Below are 22,526 nucleotides of genomic sequence, written 5' to 3'. Positions count from 1 at the left end.
CCCTCCCCAAAGCAGAGATATCTATACCAGAGGATTGTAGCCTCCCAAACATCTCCAACGCCCAGGTGAGAACTGCTCTCTCCAAGGCAAAAAACACAGCATCCATGGGACCGGATGGTGTCCCCGGCTGTGTGCTCCACGAACTCAATGAGGAATTAAACCCGCAGTTAGGACAGCTGTTTAATCTTAGCCTCACCTCAGGATACGTACCCAAGGAGTGGCGCACGGCGACTGTGGTCCCACTTCATAAGAGCGGTGCCTCCACCGACCCTGGTAATTACCGCCCCATTAGCTTGACAAGCCTTATCTGCAAAGCCATGGAGAGGATCATAATGGAACTCATAAATAAAGACATAGGGAACTTGCAGACTTTGGATCCATCCCAGTTCGGCTTTGTCAAAGGCAGATCATGCCTCTTAAACTTGGTTGACTTTTTTGAAACAGTCACCAAGGCCATTGATGAGGGCAAGGCAGTCCATACAGCCTACCTCGACCTGGCAAAGGCCTTCGACACAATACCCCACTCAGGTATCATCGAAAAACTCATCAGCTTAAATGTAAACCCATACATCACAAGATGGGTTGCAAACTGGCTAAGTGACAGAACCCACAGGGTCAGAGCTGCTGGTGCCATGTCAGACTCAAAGCCTGTCACAAGTGGTGTCCCACAGGGCTCAGTCCTGGGACCACTCTTGTTCAGCATCTACTTTTCTGAAGTACAAGCAAACACAGGAGGGTTATGGCTGACAAAGTTTGCAGATGACTGCAAACTGGGCGCCATAGTCGAAAACACATCTAACACAGATATCCTTCAGAAGGGCCTCACAGAAATGGATAACTGGTGCCAGAGCCATGGCCTAAAGTTAAATGCCAAGAAATGCATAGTCATACCCTTCGGGAAAAACAAGGTTACCCCTAGCTACCATATAGGTGGCAATCCACTGAGCATAGAAGAAGTCATCAGGGATCTGGGGACCCAGGTTGACAGTAACCTTTCGTTTGACACTCATGTTGCCAAAGTAGTTAGGAAAACCTTCTACATTGCCCACCTGATCATGAAGGGATTCACATCTAGATCTAGGGAGGTCATCGTCCCCCTGTACTCATCACTCATTAGACCTATGATTGAGTACAATGCCCCATTCAGAATGTATCTGACCCGACACCTGCAGCAGCTGGAAAGGCCCCAAAAGTTCCTCACCAAAAGGATAAAGGGTCTCAAAAATGTCTTATGCTGCCAGACTGAAAGAACTCCAGCTCTATTCAGTCGCATACCGCTTGCTCAGAGGTGACCTGTGCCTGACATATAAGGCCATGTCAAACCCAGATTTGATGAATATGCTTCACCTCAAATCTAGATCCCTCAGAACCACAAGGGCGGGAGACTTAAACCTTGACATGGTTATTAATAGAACGTGCTGGAGGGACAGATTCATCACCCAGAGACTCCCTATGCTGTGGAACAAAATCCCAGTACATGTGAGGCAGAGCACCTCGCTGGCCTTGTTCAAGAGGAATCTTGACCAATGGATGGGAGATCGCAGATATACCCCAGGGATTACTTCAGTGTCACTGCTTGACAGAGGCACAGCAAAATAATAGGCATAGTTTTCTTCAAACTAAAGGGGTGGCGAAAGCCACATAACTATGGGCTAGGCTTATAAATGCCCTTGGGCAGATAGCCTAGTATGAACCTATGAATCTATGAACCTATTGAGAGGTACAGTTGGCATCCCGGAATTCCATTGTAGTGGGTGGGGTTGCATAATTATCTATGCAAATTTGAACTTAATCAGCATTCAAATTTTTGGCCAGTTGTACCTATTTTTCATGGGCATTTGCCCAGATTTTGTATGTCTCCAGGTTGAGAGGTATGAACACCATTCCTGCTGTTTACATAGCTAGAAGTAACTGAACCACCACCATTGTTATGTGCATATCTAGAAGTAACTATACCACCATCACTGCTATCTACATAGCCAAGAGTAACTGTACCAGAACCACTATGTACATAGTTAGAAGTAACTGACTGTACCTCTATCTCTTCTGTATACATATCTAATAGTAACTACACCATCACCAGTGCTGTGCACACAGCTAGACATAACTGTAGCACTATCACTACTATGTACATAGCTAGAGATAACTGTACCACCACCACTGCTATATACATAGCTAGTGGTAATTATATCTCCTTCAATGCTATGTACATAGCTAGGAGTAAATGTACCTCCATCAGTAACTTTACCATCACCACCATTCCTATGTACATAGCTAGAAGTAATTACCACTGCCATTATTATACACATAGCTGTGAGTAAATGTACTAACACCATTGCTATGTATATACCAATATACCAGCACATCTGCTATATACATAGCTAAGAGCAACTGCAGCAGCATCAGTGCTATATACATACCTAGGAGTAACTATACCACCATCACTGCTATGTACATAGCTAGGAGTAACTGCACCACCGTCATTGCCATGAACACAGCTACGGGTAAGTATACCACCATCACTGCTATGTACGTTTCTAGGGATAACTGTGTGACCACCACTGCTAAGTACAGGGTAGAAGTAATTGTATCACCAATCACTGATATGTACATTGTTAGGATTAACTGTCCCAACACCACTGCTATGTACACAGCATGGAGTAACTGTACCACCACCACTGATATGTAGATACCTAGGAGTAAATGTACTACCATCACCACTATGCACATAGCTAGGAGTAACTGTACCAGCACCACCTCTATGTACACAGCATGGAGTAACCATAACAGCATCACCTCTATGTACACAGCATGGAGTAATTCTACCACCACCACTAATATGTACATACGTAGGAGTAACTGTACCAACACCGCTGGTATGTACATACCTAGGAGTAAATGTACCACCGTCACCACTATGCAAATAGCTAGGAGTAAATGTACCAGCACCCCCTCAATGTACATAGCATGGAATAACCGTAGCAGCACCACCTCTATGTAAATAGCATGGAGTAACTCTACCACCACCACTAATATGTACATACCTAGGAGTACAAGTACCACCATCACTGCTATGCACATAGCTAGGAGTAACTGTACCAGCACCATCTCTATGTACATAGCATGGAGTAGCCGTAGCAGCACCATCTCTAGGTATATAGCAGTACCACCTCTATGTACATAGCATGGAGGAACCGTAGCAGCACCACCTCTATGCACACAGCATGGAGTAACTCTACCACCACCACTGATATGTACATACCCAGGAGTAACTGTACCAACACCACTGATATGCACATACCTAGGAGTACATGTCCCACCATCACCACTGTGCACATAGCTAGGAGTAACTGTACCAGCACCACCACTATGTATATAGCTAGGAGTAACTGCACCAGCACCACCTCTATATACATAACATGGAGTAACCATAGCAGCACCACCTCTATGTACACAACATGGAGTAACCATAGCAGCACCACCTTTATGTACACAGCATGGAGTACCTCTACCACCACCACTGATATGTACATACTTAGGAGTAACTGTATCAACACTACTGATATGTACATACCTAGGAGTACATGTACCACCGTCACTGCTATGCGCATAGCCAGGAGTAACTGTACCAGCACCACCTCTATGTACGTAGCATGGAGTAACCGCAGCATCACCACCTCTATGTACATAGCATGGAGTAACTGTACATCACCACTGATTTGTACATACATAGGAGTACATGTACCACCTTCTCCGTTACAAAACAAAGCCAGAAGATTTACTGCAGAAAGAAGCAAATGTGCTCACTGCAAAACAAAGCCAGATGTTTTACTGCAGAAAGAAGCAAACGTGCTCACTGCTAAATAAAGCTAAATTTACTGCAGAAAGAAGCAAACATGCCCATTGTAAATAAAAACTAGAAGATTTACTGCAGAAAGAAATAAATATGCTCACTGCAAAATAAATTTAACCGGTTCAAAATGGAATGAAATTAGCTGGCTCATTGTAACATTAAGCTGACAAGTCTCATTGCAAAAAAATGTCAGAAAGATGACTGCAAAAAGAAACAAGCAAGTTAATGGGAAAAAATGTTAAGCAGGTTCACAGCAGAATGATGCTAGAACCTAGCAGGACCACCACATAGGAAAAAAAGTTTACTGCAGAATAAAGCTAGAAGGCACAATCCAAAAAAGAAGCAAACAGACTCCATAAAGAAATGAGTAAACAGACTTACAAAATAATGAAGATAGTCTCACTACACAGGTACTGCAGTGTTAGAACTCAGGGAAGTCAATTTGGATTGTATATTACACAACGATTCTACATCACACAATGATTCTACATCAGACAACGAGTCTACATCAGACAATGAGTCTACAGTGATGAAAAGTACTGTTGTGTAAGAACTTACCATAATTTTAGATGTCCTTCTCTTCTCTTCTATATGCTATTGTATTCATAACATCAGGGAGTTTGCCTCTGGTGAACTCTCATATGTCCGGCCATTATACAAAAGTTAAATGCTACTGCTAGGGTGCACGTGATATCCCACATCTCTCTTTGTGGACATCGATCGTAAACAGAGGTTGGGAATTAAGTGGACATCAGCACGCACCTTCTTCAGAACTGAATGCTGCCAGAATCAGTGGCTACAGAGTGGGTACTCCAGGAGTCAGGCAAGTGTGATGGGGAAGGCTGGGTGGGAAACTATACAGCAACATACAGAAGAGAAGGACATCTAAAGTCATGGTAAGTTCTTACAGAACAGTACTATGCCCTTCTATTCCTATACTGCTGTATCCATAACATCAGAGAAAGTGCAAAAGCTGCTGTCCTAAGAAAAGGGTGGAGAACTAGAAGCACTTTCCGCAATCCCACGAAGGATGGCTCTGGCAAGTCCTGCTCCGGCTCTAGAGACAATGTCCAATTTGTAGTGCTTAGTAAATGTGTGCACAGAGGACCATGTAGCTGCTTCGAGAATAGCAGCTGTGTCCAAACCTTTAAAGAAAACCCCTCAGGAGGGCACTGCCTTAGTAGAGTGTGCCTTTACAGGAGAGGGGAGTGACCTACCATGGTTTGTGTAACAGAAGGAGATGATTTTAGATATCCAAGAGGATATGGTTTGCTTGGAAACAGGATGCTCCCATGCTCTTGGGTGGTATGAGATGAAGAGCCTATCAGACATGCGGATGGGTTTGGTCCTGGCCAAATAACATCTGAGTTGTCTGTGTACATCTAAGGAGTGAAGCATCCTCTCTGCTGGGTTTTGTGGACAGGGGAAAAAGGTTGGCAGGTTGATAGCCTGGTTCAAGGACAGCTCTTTGACAACTTTAGGCATGAAGGTTGAATTGGTATGTAAACATACCCCGTTCTTGTGGAAGACAGTGAAAGAGGGAGAGGTCATAATGACCTGGAGTTCTGAAACCCTTCTGGCTGAAGTGATTGCCACCAAGAGTATAGTTTTCCAAGTGCAGTGTTGAAGGGAGCAGTCTTTGGCTGGTTCAAAGGGTGGGAGAGTCAATTCTTCTAGAACAAAATTTAGATCCCAAGGAAGTAGAATGGGCTTCCTTGAGGGCCTGAGATGTAGTGCCCCTTTCAAAAACAGCTTGACTTCTAACCTTAAAGCCAAAGGTGGTACCAGGGGCAGGCATGCTCAGATGGCAGATAAATGGGTTTTAATGGAGGAGTAGGATAGTCCAGACTTCATTAGATCACACAGGTAAGACAGAACCACTGGGGGCTCTGTCATCAGTGGTTGTAAGTTGTTTTTCTGACACCATATAGAAAATCTCTTCCACTTAGAAATGTAAGATTTTATGGTAGTTTGTTTCCTGGCTTCCTGCAAAACCTGAAGCATGTCCTCTGTGTACAGGTGTCTGAAGGGAATCACCGCCCCATCACGCACAGTGTGGGATTCAGTGTGGATAGTTGGGGGTGTAAGAGTGCTCCCTTCTCCTATGTGAGCAGGTCCATTTGGTGGGGTAACTTGTGGTGATTGCCCTGGGTTAGATGTAGTAATAGGGGGAACCAATGCTGCCTTGACCAGCAAGTAGTCACCAGCAAGATTTGAAGCTGTTCCTTCTAAATTTTCAGTAGGACTCTTTAGATGAGAGGGAAGGGGGGGGGGTGCACAAGCTAACATCCCCTTCCAGGGGATTGAGAGAGCATCCACCTTCCATGCTTCTGGGTGCAGTGTCCTGGAGCAGAAGGTTGGGAGTTGTCTGTTCATGGGGAAGCAAAGAGATCCACATCTTGAATACCCTATCGATGGACCAGGTCCAGAAACATGTCCCTGCTCAGCATCCACTCATGAGACAGGCTCATGGTCCTGCTTAATGAGTCTGCCATCACATTGTCTGCAGATAGGATGTACACCCCTTGGAAGAGGATCTGTTTTTCCAGGGCAGTTTCCCAAGCCTGCAGTGCCAGCCTGTACAAGAGGTAGGATCTTGTCCACCCCTGTTTGTTGATGTACTACAGCACTGTGGTATTGTTTGTGTACCACCTCAGAGTGCCTGGTAGAAGCTGATCATTGACGATTAGCAAGGCCAACATCAAGGGTCTCGTTTCCTTGATACTGATGTGGCCTTTCTGTTGAGTGAGGGTCCATGTGTTCCTCACTCTCCATTCTCCTAAGGTTGCATCCCACCCTGTGTCTGATGCAAGTGTAAAGAGATCCTGGTTGAGGGGCAGTGGTTGTAAGGGCAGACCAGGATTTGCCTAAATCTGGATAATCCAACAATTCAGTTACCTGCCCAGGCATGGAAGCATGTGGATCATAAACTCTAGGGGAAGTAGGTGTTGCTTCCAGATTGTTTGCAAGTACTACTGGAACTTCCTCATGTGAAGCCTTGCCAGAGGTCCCATGGGGATGGTCGAGGTCATGAATCCTAGGATTCCAAGGAATTCCCTGGCTGAGATGGCTTTGAGAGGAAGAATTTCCCTGAAGTAAGAAGTGAGAATCATAATTTTTCTGGAGGAAGACAGGCCATCATCTCCCTTGTCAGAATCCGACATCCCAGGAACACCTGATCCTCTGAGGGTATCAGGGATGACTTTTTGAGATTTATTGTAAATCCCAGATCTGTTAAGAAGGACATGGTGAAGTTCAGGTGTTGTAAGACCATGGTACTTGATGTAGCCTGAATGCGGATGTCATTGAGGTAGGGGAAAAGTTGTATTCCCTTTGTCCTGGCAAACACCATAACCGGGCCCAGACATTTTGTAAACACTCTTGGAGCCATAGAGAGAACAAATAGTAAAGCACAGAACTGAAAGTGTGCAGAATCCGCTGAGAAGTGGAGGAATTTTCTGAAGAGTGGATGGATTGGGATGTGTAAGTAGGCATCCTTTATATCCAAGGATACTAAAGCAGGCTGTGAAAGGATCAGGGGCAGAAGGGCAAGTAGAGAAAGCATGTGAAAGAAGGGAACCTGGAGGAAGGTGTTGAGGTGTGATAGATCCAGGATTGGCCTCCAAGGACCTTTCCTTCTGGGGACCAGGAAAATTCTTGAATAAAACCCCTTTTCTTCTGCAAGTCGCGGGACTTCCTGAATTGTACCCTGAATGAGAAGTTCCTGTAGAACTGGGGGGAAGAATGGTAGTTGGTCTCGGGGGCATTGAAGAATGCCTTTGGGAGTAGATCTGGCCTCCCAAGTCATGAAGTGTCCCTGCTGTATGATAGAAAGGACCCAGGAGTCCCGGGTGACCTGCCTCCAAGTGGGAAGGGAAAAGTAGAGGCACACGGAAAGAGGGGTGTCTGGGAGAAGAGCTTGGTAGTCACAGGTACCAGGTGTCCCCTGAAACGGCTGTTTGGAAGAAGTGGTGGAGGGAAGAGACCTTGAAGGGGGCTGTTTCCTGTGGTCCTTTCTGGTTTTAGCTGGCAATTTCCTAGGTGAGGTGTTCACAAAGGAGGTTTTGGTAGGATAATTCCTTTGAAAACATGGTACTGGGGAGACAAAAATATGTCTAATTTCCTGCAGTTCTTTGCCTTTAGTTTGGAGGGCCTTGAAGAGGTCAGTAGCAGCTGTACTAAACAAGTCTTTACTGTCTAGAGGTGTGTCCAGAAGTTTATATTTGATGTCATCAGGGAAGGACTGCAGTCTAAGCCAAGAGTTTCTCCTGATGACAAATCCAGAGGCGGCAGCCCTGGATGAAGCTTCTACGGTGTCATAACAGCACTTAATGGAGTGTTTGGTCACTTGAGTGCAGGAATTCAAAAGAGTGGATATTTTGGCCTTGACTGGGGAGTCAGGGAGCTCTCTCAATTGTTTGATCATATCTGCCATCAGAGCCAAAGAGTATTTGGCCATATGTGTCTGGTAGTTGATGGCTCTTACTGCTAAGGTGGCAGAGGTGTATACTTTTTCCCCAGATGCTCCATCAGTCTGATGTCTTTATCTGAGGGCAGTAGAGAGGTGGAGGGAAGTAATTTAGAAGTGTTATCAGCAGCCACAGTAATAACTGAAGGGTCTGTAGATGGGGCTTTGTACAGAAATTTAGCTTCATCAGGGACCTTATAGAATCTCTCTGGACATTTGGGTGCAGGGGGCTGCAAATCAGGATTTTTTGGAGCAGCCAGGAAAGCAGGATGTACGGGGGGGGGTACAGCAGAGGGGTTAGGAGACTAATTGTAGTTCACATCTCTTTTGGGTTTCAGTGACCTGACTGCTGTCCTACTTCAAGAAATTTTGCATTTGTGTAACAGTCTCACCAAAGGTGAAGTCCTCCCCTGGGGAGTCTGTGCAACTGGATTCCTCTTCTGGGGAATGAAATCCCAGAGGGGAAGCAGTTTGAGAAGAATAAGTGAGGGATTCATCATCTGATGAATCCTTTTCTTCAGAGCAGATGTAGGGGGCAGATCCCTTAGGGGTAGAGGCAGAAGAGGCCTGGACTAGAGCCAGTGACTGACGTAAGGCAAGGAAGGCATTTAGAAGGCCTAGGGTGAAGGACTGCCAATCTGAAGGCTGTTCGATGGCAGGGGTAGATGGAGGATGAGAATTATGTTTAGTCTTTTGTCTTTTTATGTGATGCCAATGTCAAAGAATTGGAGATCTGATGAAGGGTAGGAGGGCCGAATGCTGAACAGCACTCCACAACATCAGAGGCTATATCTTCTTGCACAACAATCTGCGAGACCCCATGTGGACCCTTGGAAATTATGAGCCTAGGTTCCCCCCCCTCTGCGACTGAATCGGATGCCTGAGAATCCCTCCAGGACATAACCTTGGGTGTTGTTCTGGCTTCCTCCAGGCAATCCACCAAAGGAAGATACAAGGACTCTGGCTCAGACTCTGGGCCTTCACTGGCCTTGAGAGGTACGGCTGAAGTGGTGGGCGCAGCAGTCAGTTCAGGCCTAGACTTTTTTGCCTTCTTGACTGTAAGCCCAGCCAAGGAACCCGATGTCAGATCCATACAAAAAGCTAATCATTTAAGTGTGTAATTCTCTAGGTAGTGTTTCAATTCTGCTAAGTGGCTTCTAAGGGTTTTGAGGATGAAGGCTTGACAAATACTACAGGTGGTGTGATCGTGTTCTTGGCCTAAGCAAAATAGGCAGAGCTCATGCGAATCCTTATGTAGAATTTGCCTTCAACACCTACACTTGCACTTCCTACCTGACATGAACCCAAGGCAGTAGCAAGCAAATAATAAAAAAAAACCTATGGGGTACTTATCTGAAGTCAGATGGTGCAAAGTCACTTTTTCCGAAAGAGTGATGACTGGAGCTGGCAGTCCCATAGAGCTGCGGGATGTCACGTGCACCCTAGCGGTAGCGTTTAACTTTTATATTATGGCAGATGTACAAGGGTTCATCAGAGGTAAATTCCCTGATGTTACGGATACAGTAGCATATGAACAGTAGAACATTAACAGTCAGTCTAATCTTTACAGTACCTTTAAAGTCTGTAACAAACTTCTTGTAACATAGTATCTGAACAATGATTTTACCTTCCAAAGAACAACCAGCTCCTGCCTCTCGCTTGAATTTGTAGGCTGAAAATACCACCAAGCATCCAGTGTGCCATTTGGTGCTGTGTAAAGAAGAAAGACAGTGTGAAGTAGGGCAAGGTCACAGGTCAGCAAAGTCCCACTCCCTTTGAATAACCACAGATGAGACCAATGAAATACAAAAACAGCAATTAGTAATACACTACTTTAGCAAAAGAAGAGTTTCAGCACAGTGATGACTTAGTCTTTTTTTCTCAAGCATATATTATAAGTTAGAAATAAGAGGCACATTCTTATCATATCAGTTGATCTACATGAGTACAATCCAGGAGCCATTGAGGAGGGTAAAGTCCTTCTCCACTAAACAGAAATATTTTCATTAACAAAGTACACAATTTGGGGATGTCTACATGGCTGATGAATACTGTTATGTAAAAAGTCTGCTATTAAGCACACTTGTCCTCAAAGCCCTCCAGTTTATCCCATTACGAGTGAGCACCCCTCCGCAAATCTAGAAATAATGCAGAAAAATGACATAAAATATGTTTTCCCAACTGAAACTCAGCAGTAGTTGGTGGAAGATATACACATTCACAACAAAATGAGTACAGGGTACCCCATAGCAATCAAGGAGCATTCTTCAATAGATACCTGATACTGTAAGAAAATACGCGTTATACTTTAACAGGCCTCTCCTTGATTAGTACCAGGGCAGGCCGAATCATCAGCAGTATCATCAGGATGGGCAGAATCAGACTACTGCCCAGGCCACAGCTGAGAAGGCCTAGCCCTACAAATGAGAATCAATGAATCTGGCCTGAATCCTTGCATCGCTGTAAAAATGATGCTTGGTGAATGTGTGACGTAATGACCAAGTGACCACAACACTAAATAGATGCAGCATAGAAAATATTCAACCTCAGACAAGAACTGTACCGCAACCAATCAGTCCATATTTTTTTCTAAACTCTTGCACCCTTCTTCAGGTGACACCTAGGCTGCTGGTACATGCCCAGGGTGTGAAGGTACTTTCCCCTCCTCATTTCTGCCGGATGAAGAAAACTGCAAGGTTGACAACCTAGTTCATGTACATTCTGATACCATTTTCAGGAAAATTAAAGGGTCCATCCTGAGGGGTTGCACTGTCCTTCTGAAAGGCCAGATATGTTTTCTAACATATAAGAGATGGAAGCCCCAAAGTGAATCAGACAGTACTAATATCTAAAAAAAAACCAAATATTTTCCAAAAAAAAAATTGGGAGTTCAACTCTGCTGAGCTGCTAGGCTCAAAAAGCAGCAGACAAGCCTTTCTGCTATGACATTCAAGTTCCACAGAGAGAACTGGCTCCTCAGTGGAGCGCAAAGAAGCAGCACTCCTTTAAGGCACTGACTGACCAGCCAGTGCTCAGCCACAATACTACTAATGAAGGTCCTAATTTGCAGAAGCAGTTGAGAACTGCATCTTTACCAAGAAGCAACAAGGCCCAAGTCATACAGACATCTGAGACACACTGAGATCACTTGCAGACTAAGCAGCCCAAGGATTACCAGGTACTGTTAATCTGAAACTGAGAGGTATTGTCATTTGGAGGAATAACCTTGCTGAGTAAAGCCTTTCTGGCAGCTTTACTGACTTTTAACACCCCACCCACGTGTCTATTTGAATAAGAGGACCAAAATCAGTAGCCAAGCCCTGAGGTAAAAGTGGCTCTGCTCAAACTGTGGGGGACAACCTTAGCTAGGACTAGGAGGGTTCCCTGCAACACAAAGTATGCTCTTCTGAGGCACCATAGGTTAATACAGACAAGTTTTGATCTTTCCACCCTAAACTTTGTGATGAGAATTTGGAATGATGGGAAGGCTCAGAGGAACTTCCCACTCAGAGAATGCTACCTCCTCCATACCCTGCAGCACACAACAGAAGAGAGGGAAAACTGCATTCTCATGACTAGCAATAAAATGGCCTCCAGAGTGCCGTTTTTTTCCATGAAATCCTACGCAGGAATGGTCTCTGAATCAGAGCAACCACCAGTCCACTCACCTCCATGGGTAATCACTGAGAGGAGGCCCTCATGAAACATTAACAGAAAGAGGCCCATTCTGAACCACTAAGAGAGGGATAGACCTTGTGAATCAGTAAGAGAAAGAGGTCTCATGAATGGGGGACATATGTATGGCTCCCAAATATGCAACAAAATCTAGAAGATTTAGGATTGTTGCTTGAAAGTGCTTGCACAGGTACTTTTATACCCCAAGCAGATTCCAAATAAGTTTTCCTCAGGTAGCTGGCAAACGTTGGAGGTGTGTGTGATAGGAAAGAAAGAGGTAACTGGGAACATGTTTTCTGGGGAGTGTAATTACTTGGTAGATTTAAAAAAATTCCCTATAGAGTACTCTGTCAGAAATATTATGTGTGCAAATGAGTGTAACTAAGGAAACGATTTTTTTGAGCTGAAACACAGGATCTGAACTGCCTAGACACAGTAAGGCATTGTTAAGTTTAATTCTGGTAGCTGCCAAAAAATAACTTACTAGAAAACGGAAATCAAACTTTAAAACAACTGTATCTGAACTAATAAATATTGTCCTCAAAAAAACATAGAGCACTGCTACCGCTGCCAAAATTTCTTTATTAATACATTCTGGTACCTCGCCCCCACCGGCCTTCAATGGAATAACCTCATACAAATAGCAGGCAGCATTTTATATTCCATTCCCACAATTAATTCAACTAATAAACTCATTAATCAATTAAGTCAAGTTAATTATACTTTGTTCAAACATAGTTCATTCTGAAGCAAAGATGTGCCCCCCACACACTAACTCACAATAAACATATCAAAAGTTCAAAAGGTGAACTATAAACCCTACTTTTATAAGAAACATCTGATAGTATTATTTCCAAAAATATACAACATTCATTAATTAATAATGTCTTCATATTTTACCATTTTACTCACTTTTTTAGATTTTATACTATCTAAAGATTCAAATTACATTCCTCTAAAACATAATTAGGATTATTCTAAGCCCTATTAAAGTGCTATATAACAATTAAAATCTTTTTTTGTCTTTTGACATGTAAATGTTATTTTTTATTATTTTTTTTGTTATTATTTTATTATTCTTTTATTATTTTATTATTATTACACTATATTCTTTGTTGTTTATGTATACCAATTATAATCGAAACACCCCACTCTATTTCAAGATTAAGACCTTTCGGGAATAAAGTGCCAAAATAAATTATTAATTTGGATTCCAATTTAACCAACTTCCTTTTAAATTCATCACCCCCCAAAATGTGTTCCCCAAATGGCTTTGCCAGTACACTATATATAATAATACTATCAGATGTTTCTTATAAAAGTAGGGTTTATAGTTCATCTTTTGCACTTTTGATATGTTTATTGTAATGTGTTAGTGTGTGGGGGGGGGCACATCTTTGCTTCAGAATGAAGTATGTTTGAACAGAGTATAATTAATTCCTGGTTTTCCATCTTTGGAACAAGTATTTTGGTGCTAATAAATATTGTAACAGAGATAAAATAACTGGAGGTGGGCTCTGTTGAAAAGGGAAGGGACAAATTACATAGAAGTAAATGGACATTGTGAGAACAATACATGCAGAACAATGTTCAGGAGGAGGAGGAAGGCGTAAGGAAAGGTAGGAACTGAGTAATTTATGCAAAGTTGGACTGATGATAGTTGTATAAAATAACACGTGATGCATAAGGTATATAACTGGGAACATGTCTGTATGGTTTATTTATTGGCATTTGTTTAGTGGGAAAGTCCACTGGGCCAAACAGAGCCCATTTTCAGTGGAGGCCTTTGGAGGAAATCTCCACATGAAACAACTACAATACATAGTACATCAAGGTATACATTTTGAGTGTATATACAGGACCAATGAAGAAAGGATTTCTAGGCAGAACACTTAAGAATATAACTTGATACACACTTAAGACTAATTGCAATGTAGTACAACTATAGTTGATGTACAAGTATGGGTCAATAGAAAATAAAAACGTATGTACACACATGAGATACACACAATAAACTAAATTACAATGTAATACAACTATAGCTGATATAGTAATATGAGTGAAAATGAGATGCTAAGCCTGCAGAAGATGAAATGAGATTTTGAGCTGGGAAAGACATTTAGAGGCTACAGCAGTTATAGTGTATGAGAGGAAAACTGAGTAGGAGAGTATGACAAAGGACCATGTAGGAAACTGAAGGGCAACAGTAGAGGTAGAAAGGGTAGGGGTAACAGCGAAGGCGATCAAAGTGGGAGAGTATGAGAAGGACCATGTAGGAAGCTGAAGGGCAACAGTAGAGGTAGAAAGGGTAGGGGTAACAGCGACAGAGATCAAGAGAGAATGTCATTAGTAGTAACAGAAATATGACAGTAACAAGAAATAAAGGGAAACAGTAGGAAGGCCCGGAGGAGGCCTAGTGCAGCTACAAATCCATTTGGAATAGAGGTGTGTGCAGAGGGTGATTTTAAAGGATGCTGTACATTGCATAGTGCGAATGGCTGAGGGAAGGCTCTTCCAGGTTTTAAGTATTAGCCAGGAGAATAGCAGTTGACCTGCAGGTAATTTAGGCTTTTGACGTTGGAGGAGGTGTTGGTTTTCTGATCTTAGGGACCTACTGGGGTTATAATGGGAGAATAAGGACTTTAGGGCAGGGCAGTAATTTGTGTGTAGTGATTAACTGGAGATAAGTAAGACAGTGGGGGAATTTGAACCAGTTTAATATTTTTAGGGGGGCGCAGTGGTTGGTGGAGTGATGCTTGTTTGTTACAAATGTGGCTATCTTGTAGCATATTTCTAGTTTAGATCTGAGGGAGGATTGGAGGTTAGTTAACAGAGGGGCGCCATAGACTAGAGAATAAAGAAGATAACAGGAAGAAAGTACTTGTTTTCTGGAGAGAAAGGACATTTTTATGTCTGTAGAGTATTCCCAGTTTTTTGTGAGTTTTGCTGATGTTATTTTATAAGTGTAGGTCAAATTTTAGGTTTTCGTCAATTATAACACCTAGCAATTTGGTTTGGGTGACTAATACAATTTTGGTGTTGTTTAGAGAGAATATGTGGAACTGAGATTTATTAATGGGATTGTTGTTCTTTGGGGTGCATATTATGAGTTTGGATTTGAGTTTAAAGACAGGTGGTTATTGTGAAGCCAAGTTTTGTATGGTGCAGTGGTGCAGCAGTAGTGTTGTCACCTCACGTCAAGAGGTTCTCTGGTTCAATTCTCGGCTGGGGTGCTTTCTGTGTGGAGTCTGCAGGTACTCCCTGCACTCGTGTGGATTTCTCCAGGTGGTCCGGTTTCCTCCCACATCACAAAGACATGCATCTGGAGCGTTTCTCCCTGGGCCCCCACCAAAAATTGGTTTTGTTCCAAGTTGGACTTTCCTGGTAAACAAAGGTTAAATAAGTCTCTGCTGTGGTAATTGCCAGTTGAGTAGTTTGCTGTGATTGGGTTGAGTTTTTGGAAGAGCAAATTATAGTAAAGTCATCTGTATACTGAACAAGAGACCCTTGTTGGAATGATAGGTGGACGTTGTTGATGAAAATATTAAACAGTAGGGGTCCTAATAGGGAGCCTTGGGGGACACCACTGGAGGTACAGATATATGGGGGTATAAAGTGTTGCCATTTTACAGAATGTTCTCTGTCAGACAGGCAGCTTCTGAACCAGTTTAGAGATGGAGTAGGAAGTGGAGAAAGGAGGAATGTGTAACAGATAGTATCAAAGGTTTCAGACAAATCCAGAAATAACAGAGACAGTTTCCCCTGAGTCGCGGTCTTTATTAACTAGGTCCATAAAGGATGTTAGTGCACTTGAAGTACTATGACCATGTCTGAAACCATGTTGAGTTTCAGAAAGTGTTTGTTTTTTGAGAAGGAATTGTAGAAGCTGGGCGTGTACACATTTTCTAGGAGTTTGGAGATGCTGATAGAATACCTATAGCGTGGAAGTTGGAAATATCTGTTGAGGTACCTCCTCTGTGAAGAAGTAATACGTTTGCTTTTCACCAGAGGTTGGGGATGTAGGATTCTTGGATGGATCTATTAATGAGAATGCTGATGGGGTAAGCAATAGCATCTGCAGTGATTTTTTTAGGCATTCTGTGGGTATGCCATCTGCAGCAGTTTTTATGTATTATGTGGGTATGCCATCTGCAGCGATTTTTAGGTATTCTGTGGGTATAACATCTGCAGCGATATTTAGGTATTCTGCGGGTATGCCATCTGCAGCAGTTTTTAGGTATTATGTGGGTATGCCATCTGCAGGGATTTTTAGGTATTCTGCAGGTATGCCATCTGCAGTGATTTTTGGGTATTCTGCGGGTATGCCATCTGCTGCATTTGAGCTGGGCTTTAGTTTCAGCAGAAGTTTATTTTATGGATGCTGTAGGAACCGTAGAAATATTGAATTCTGGCAAGCAAATGGGTTTAGCCAAGTTTGTATAAGTGAATGAGGGAGAATGGGTCATGGTTGTAGTTTGGTCAAACGTGCTTATAGTAGAGCGAGGAGGCTGTGGCTGTGTGTGCTGAGAGAAGGAATATTACTTGGGAAGTTAGTTTTGGTGAGAGGTTGACAGAATGTGGCTGTGATATTACCTATAGTGTCTATGAAGTAGAAGTTGAAGATGCTTGCTATTTGTTCTGATGTTTTGTCTGGGTGGGGGCAAGGATTAGTTTTTGTGCCAGGGTTTAGGAGAGTATTAATCGAGACCAGAATAGCTCTGGGTTATATTTGTGGGTTTTTTTGGTGTTTTCGAAGTAGTATTCTTTCTGGTCTTTGGATACAGACTTTTTTGTCTGGTTACAAAGTTGTTTGTACTTTAAAAAGTTTGAGTTGTTCTTGCGTCTATGCCATTGTTTCCAGGCGTTATCTCTAGTTATCATTTCCTTAGTCGATTTAACCACGGAGCATGACTAGTTCTTATTCTTTTGCTTGGGTGGGTCCGAGGCTGTCTTAGAAAGGTAGTGTTAAAGCAGTGCAGGGCTTCATCTAGGGAGAGTTTTTAGGTTATTCCAAGTTATATGTTTTAGGACATTGTTAAATGTATGAGGGTTGAATCTGGAGAGATTCCTGACATGTTTAAAGTGATGTTTTGTGAAAGGGGGACAGGCTCAGGCAATGATGGCAAGAACGTGTTGGCTTATACCAGCTGATGTACTTTTAGTTGGGTCACAGACTAGAATCTAGTCAAAGATGTTTCTTTCATTGGTTGTATTATTATTCCTAGTGGGGTGGAGATTAGCTGGGAATAGTGAAACAGGTTAATACTGGTGGATGGAGATTTTGAGGAAATATTAGACCAATTAATATTCACATCACCTAGGATTACGGTTTTATTTTTTATAGTGTGAGAAGCCCAGGATATTTCTTCTAGACTAGGTATGTTACTACCTGGGGGGTATGTACAGGACTATGATACAGAGACTTTTGAAGTTATTAACTTTTAAAAAGGAGACCAAAATTTCTGCATTTAGGCATTGTGGCATGTGACCAGTAAACGGGAGAATGCTGAGAGAATTTGAGAATAGGATGGCAATGCCACCTCCTTTCTTGCTGGTTCTATTAACTCTTATTACACTGCAGTTGGAAGGGAAAATTCTTTGTCTTTTATGTTGGGCTTTAACCACGTATCAGTGATAGCTAGGATGCCTGTTTTATTATGAGCTAACCAGGCATGCAGGTCAAAGTTTTTAATTGCAAATGCTTTGAAGGTTAATGGTAGTTATGTGTTTTGATTTTAAGCATTTAGAGGGGTTTGTCATGAAAAGGAGATTGCTGGCAGAAGGACCAGGGTTGGGATAGATGTCACCACATTGGACAAATATTAAGAAAATAGATGAAAGTCAACGAGTAAAGATCATTACTTTACAGCTGATAAGGTCCAATAAAAGGGGGTAGTATAGCTTAAGTAGTAAATAGAACAGTTTGTGGGGAGGATGAGTATTTTAGAGCAGAGTAGTGGGGTTAAATAAAAGAGGTTAGGATTGATTTCTGAGTAGCTATTAGACTGGGTGTGTACGGTGCTAGTTGCAGAAATGGGTTTGATGAATATTAATCTAGAGTTGAATGATGGGAACTGTATTCAAAGAGCTAGTAGTAGGTTGGTAAGGGGTAAAAATAGTGTGTGTGTACAGTGGAGGGAGCCATGTTGATTGGAGGGGAAGGAGTTAAGTGAAATGAAGTGCCAACTATGAAAGAGGCAAATTCTACTGGTTAGTTGATTGAAGTGGGTGTGGCTAGAGGAATATAAATCTAAGGAAAGTGGAGGTGGGTAAGAATGGGGGTAGGGTAGGGGAGTGGAGTGAGCCTGAGCACAGCGACTACAACCAGAGATCACAAGGACAGCAGAAACAATCAATCAATGAAGCTGGAAGCAGAGAATTAAAAGCAAAAGTCAGTAGATAAGGTACTAAAGTGAAATGGAGTTAAGGTGGAGCTACAGATGTTTAGGAGAGACAGATAGCAGTCATTACAATAGGCTATACTCTGAAAAGGCAGATTTAGGAAACTAGGTAATGTGGGATTGAGAATAACAGGAAGGACTGGGAAAAGAAGAGAAGGAGGGAGTGAAGAGAAGGAATATGGCTTGTTGGTGTACAAGCAGCCTTACAAATGTAGGTATTTACAGAAATATTTTGGAGACGTTAAACAATATAATGTTTTGACACGTAGGTATTTACAGAAATATTTGGGGGACCTTTATATACATTGTATTGTTTTGATGAGATGTAGAGCCAAATGAGTCAGTTTTCCAGAGAGTAGAAGGCTTTGGCTGAATGTTGGTCTACCTTACAGTTTGTTCTGAAGAATTCTGTCACGTCTTGTAATCTAGGAGCAGGGGAAAAAGGAGAGAAGGTTTGATAAGAGGGATGACTTAGGATGGAAGTAACGTATGGTTACAAAGAGAGGGAAGAGAGATAGGGTTGGAACTAAGGAAAGAGACTATAATTTAAGGTTAGTGACAATATTACTTATTAACTGAAGGGAAAAGGAGACCTGTGGGTCCTCTGAAGAGTATGCAGTAGAAGGTAGTTGAGAGAAGAAGTCAAGAAAATACTTACTGTCATTAGGAAGAATAGTGCAAAGATCTGTTAAACAGAGAAGAAAGCTGAGATATTTAGGCAGAGTTTGCAAATAAATCAATATATACATTCAGTATGTTCAGTGAAAGCATTAACACATATTAAGCAACAAGCTGAGATGTTATACATACTATAAGCAAGAAGAACACATCAATAATATAAACAGCAGTATACAAACAGCAGTAATGTGTTGTAACAATTACAATTATGCAAGTAAAACGATGCAGTACAAAGGACCCCACTGCAAGCTGTAACCAAACTCAAGCCTTAAGATTACTTGGTAAAAAACAGATACTACCTACTAACAAATGTATACACTACTCACTTAATATCATGGATGACCTATCACCATCCATGAAACAAATAAAAGGTGACTGTACAGGAAGGCTAATGAGTGATTTCAGCATCCATGAAACAAATAAAAGGTGAAAGTATAGGAAGAGTAATGAGTGATTTCAGCATCCATGAAACAAATAAAAGGTGAAAGTATAGGAAGGCTAATGAGCGATTAACTGATTTATGATAAAGCTGTTATATGGTGGTTTCAAGTTTTAAAAAAAATCAAACAGTTAAACATGGCTGGCTGAGCAGCATTTCAGCAGCAACTAAGTCACAAAGGTTCCAGTAATGGCTACAGAGACAAGCGTTACACCAATGTAGTCATCAAGCACAATGGACATGTACTTCCATGCAAGTATAGCTTGTGTGAGACATACAGTTATTGCAGCACTTACAACAGCTATACTGTTAGGTAGGGTAGGGTAAGGTGTGCAGCAATTGAAAGAGACAAAGACAAAAGATGACATTAAGCCACAAGGGCTCATGCAGTAGCTAGAATATGAAAACAGAACTCAATACACAGCTGAAAGCATTACACAGGATTCCAAACCAAAGCACTCAAAGTCAGTACAATATTCAATAAGCTTAAGTCCTAGAACTGGAGACTACAAAGCATTACACAGGATCCCAAACCAAAGCACTCAAAGTCAGTACAATATTCAATAAGCTTAAGTCCTAGAACTGGAGACTACAAAGCATTACACAGGATTCCAATCCACAGCACTCAAAGTCAGTACAATATTCAATAAGCTTACGTCCTAGAACTGGAGACTACAAAGCATTACACAGGATTCCAAACCAAAGCACTCAAACTCAGTACAATATTCAATAAGCTTAAGTCCTAGAACTGGAGACTATAAAGCATTACACAGGATTCCAAACCAAAGCACTCAATGTCAGTACAATATTCAATAAGCTTAAGTCCTAGAACTGGAGACTACAAAGCATTACACAGGATCCCAAACCAAAGCACTCAAAGTCAGTACAATATTCAATAAGCTTAAGTCCTAGAACTGGAGACTACAAAGCATTACACAGGATTCCAAACCAAAGCACTCAAAGTCAGTACAATATTCAATAAGCTTAAGTCCTAGAACTGGAGACTACAAAGCATTACACAGGATTCCAAACCAAAGTACTCAAACTCAGTACAATATTCAATAAGCTTAAGTCCTAGAACTGGAGACTACAAAGCATTACACAGGATTCCAAACCAAAGCACTCAATGTCAGTACAATATTCAATAAGCTTAAGTCCTAGAACTGGAGACTACAAAGCATTACACAGGATCCCAAACCAAAGCACTCAAAGTCAGTACAATATTCAATAAGCTTAAGTCCTAGAACTGGAAACTACAAAGCATTACACAGGATCCCAAACCAAAGCACTCAAAGTCAGTACAATATTCAATAAGCTTAAGTCCTAGAAAGTACAGTTTTGTACCTACCATAAATGTAGATGTCCGAGAGGTATGCATCTGCAGTCCTAACATATGGGTTGTCCTGCCTCAGGCAGCCCTTCAGTTGGCCGGATTCCAAAGTCTGGGTCTGGCCTCGGCTGATGTTGCACTTCACCCGACGTCATAGCTGCTGTGAATTGGGTATAAAGGCATCAGCCGACGCCATTTTCCTCAGTGTTTCTTGCCCCAGATGCCAGGTGCCCTCTAGGAAGGCTAAATTTGGATAAATGCAAAAGATTCCAAATAGTAGAGAGCAAACAATATAAGCATGTATGTACATATATACAAACAAATACACCATAATAGATTCCCCCAGCTAGCTACAAGATGGGCAAATACCCTAGGAGTACCACAGAGGGGAAGGAGGGTGGGTAATCCTGACTGCAGATGCATACCTCTCAGACATCTACATTTATGGTAGGTACAAAACTGTACTATGTCCTTCAAGGATGCATCTGCAGTCCTAACATACGGGTAGAATACCATAGCCAAACTGGGGGAGGAGGCACTAAGATGATTATGGTGTAGTTAAGATCCCTTGCAAAATAGCAGTTGCAAAACCTGCTCGGGATCTGGAGTATAAAGGTAGATTATAATGCTTGGCAAATGTATGCACGGAGCTCCAAGTAGCAGCTTCTAAAATGTCTTTGGTAGCCACTCCTGAGGAAAGCTGTAGTAGTGGCTGTAGCCCTTGTGGAGTGAGGTCTGATGTTTTCTGGAGTTGCCTTTCCATGAAAAGAGTAACAAAATCTAATGCAATTTCCTATCCATTTTGAGATTGTCTGTTTTGAAATTGCTTTTCCTTCCATTCCTGTTGCATATGCTACCAGAAGCTGGTCAGTTTTTCTGTTGGTCTTGGCTCTGTCCAGATAGTAGCGCAATTGCCTGTGCACATCCAAGGTATGTAGTAATCTTTCCCCCCTGTTCTGTGGGTTGGGGAAGAATGCTGGTAGGTGGATTGCTTGGTTCAATGATACTATGGAGACCACTTTTGGCATAAAAGTAGGATTGGTTCTCAAGGACACTCTATCCTGATGGAAGATAAGGAAGGGCTGTACTGCCATTAATGCCTGTAATTCAGAAACCCTTCTTGCTGAAGTGATTGCAAGCAGGAAAGCAGTTTTCCAAGATAAGAACTGTAATTCTGCTGTTGCTGCTGGCTCGAAAGGGGGAAGTGTTAACTTTTCCAGCACAAAGTTAAGGTCCCATGTAGGCAAAGGTGGCTTCCTTGGAGGCTTTACATTTTTAATTCCTCTCAGAAACTGCCTGAGTAGAGGATGAGAGAAGACTGGAGGATCCATGTTGTATTCTGCTGAAATTGCTGATGCATGAATCTTAATGGAGGAGTAAGACAGGCCATTGTGGAAAAGTTCTGCTAAGTATTCCAGGATGTTAGCTATGTTTGCTAATGATACATTTTCTCCTTTTGCAGCACTCCAAATGAGGTATCTTTTCCATTTGGCTGAATAAGTCTTCCTTGTGGAGGGTCTCGAGCCTCCAGGATAATGTCCTTAACCCTCTGAGATAAATCTGGGTTATTTTGTTTTATGTAATGTTCCAGGCAGCTAGCTGCAGTGTGTTCAAGTTTGGATGTAGGATCTTGTAGTTGTTCTGTGTTAGCAGTAAAGGAACTTTTTAAAAGGCCAAATGCC

The 22,526-nt window shown here is 42.2% G+C and overlaps 1 protein-coding gene across 1 annotated transcript in view; it reads right to left on the bottom strand.

Moving 5' to 3' along the window:
* Positions 1 to 22,526, bottom strand: part of LOC122790010 (interleukin-12 receptor subunit beta-2-like) — a 1,182,445-nt gene that overhangs the window by 370,918 nt on the left and 789,001 nt on the right. Inside the window, exon 5 of the mRNA XM_044057546.1 lies at positions 9,949 to 10,031. Coding sequence (XP_043913481.1) covers positions 9,949 to 10,031 — 83 coding nt within the window. The remainder of the gene's footprint in view (positions 1 to 9,948; positions 10,032 to 22,526) is intronic.

Source organism: Protopterus annectens, chromosome 15.part0, assembly GCF_019279795.1.
Source record: "Protopterus annectens isolate FY-2018-M chromosome 15.part0, PAN1.0, whole genome shotgun sequence".
NCBI classification, from domain to species: Eukaryota; Metazoa; Chordata; order Ceratodontiformes; family Protopteridae; genus Protopterus; species Protopterus annectens.
The sequence above is the reverse complement of the archived record's forward strand: the minus strand, read 5'-3'. Positions and strand labels throughout refer to the sequence as shown.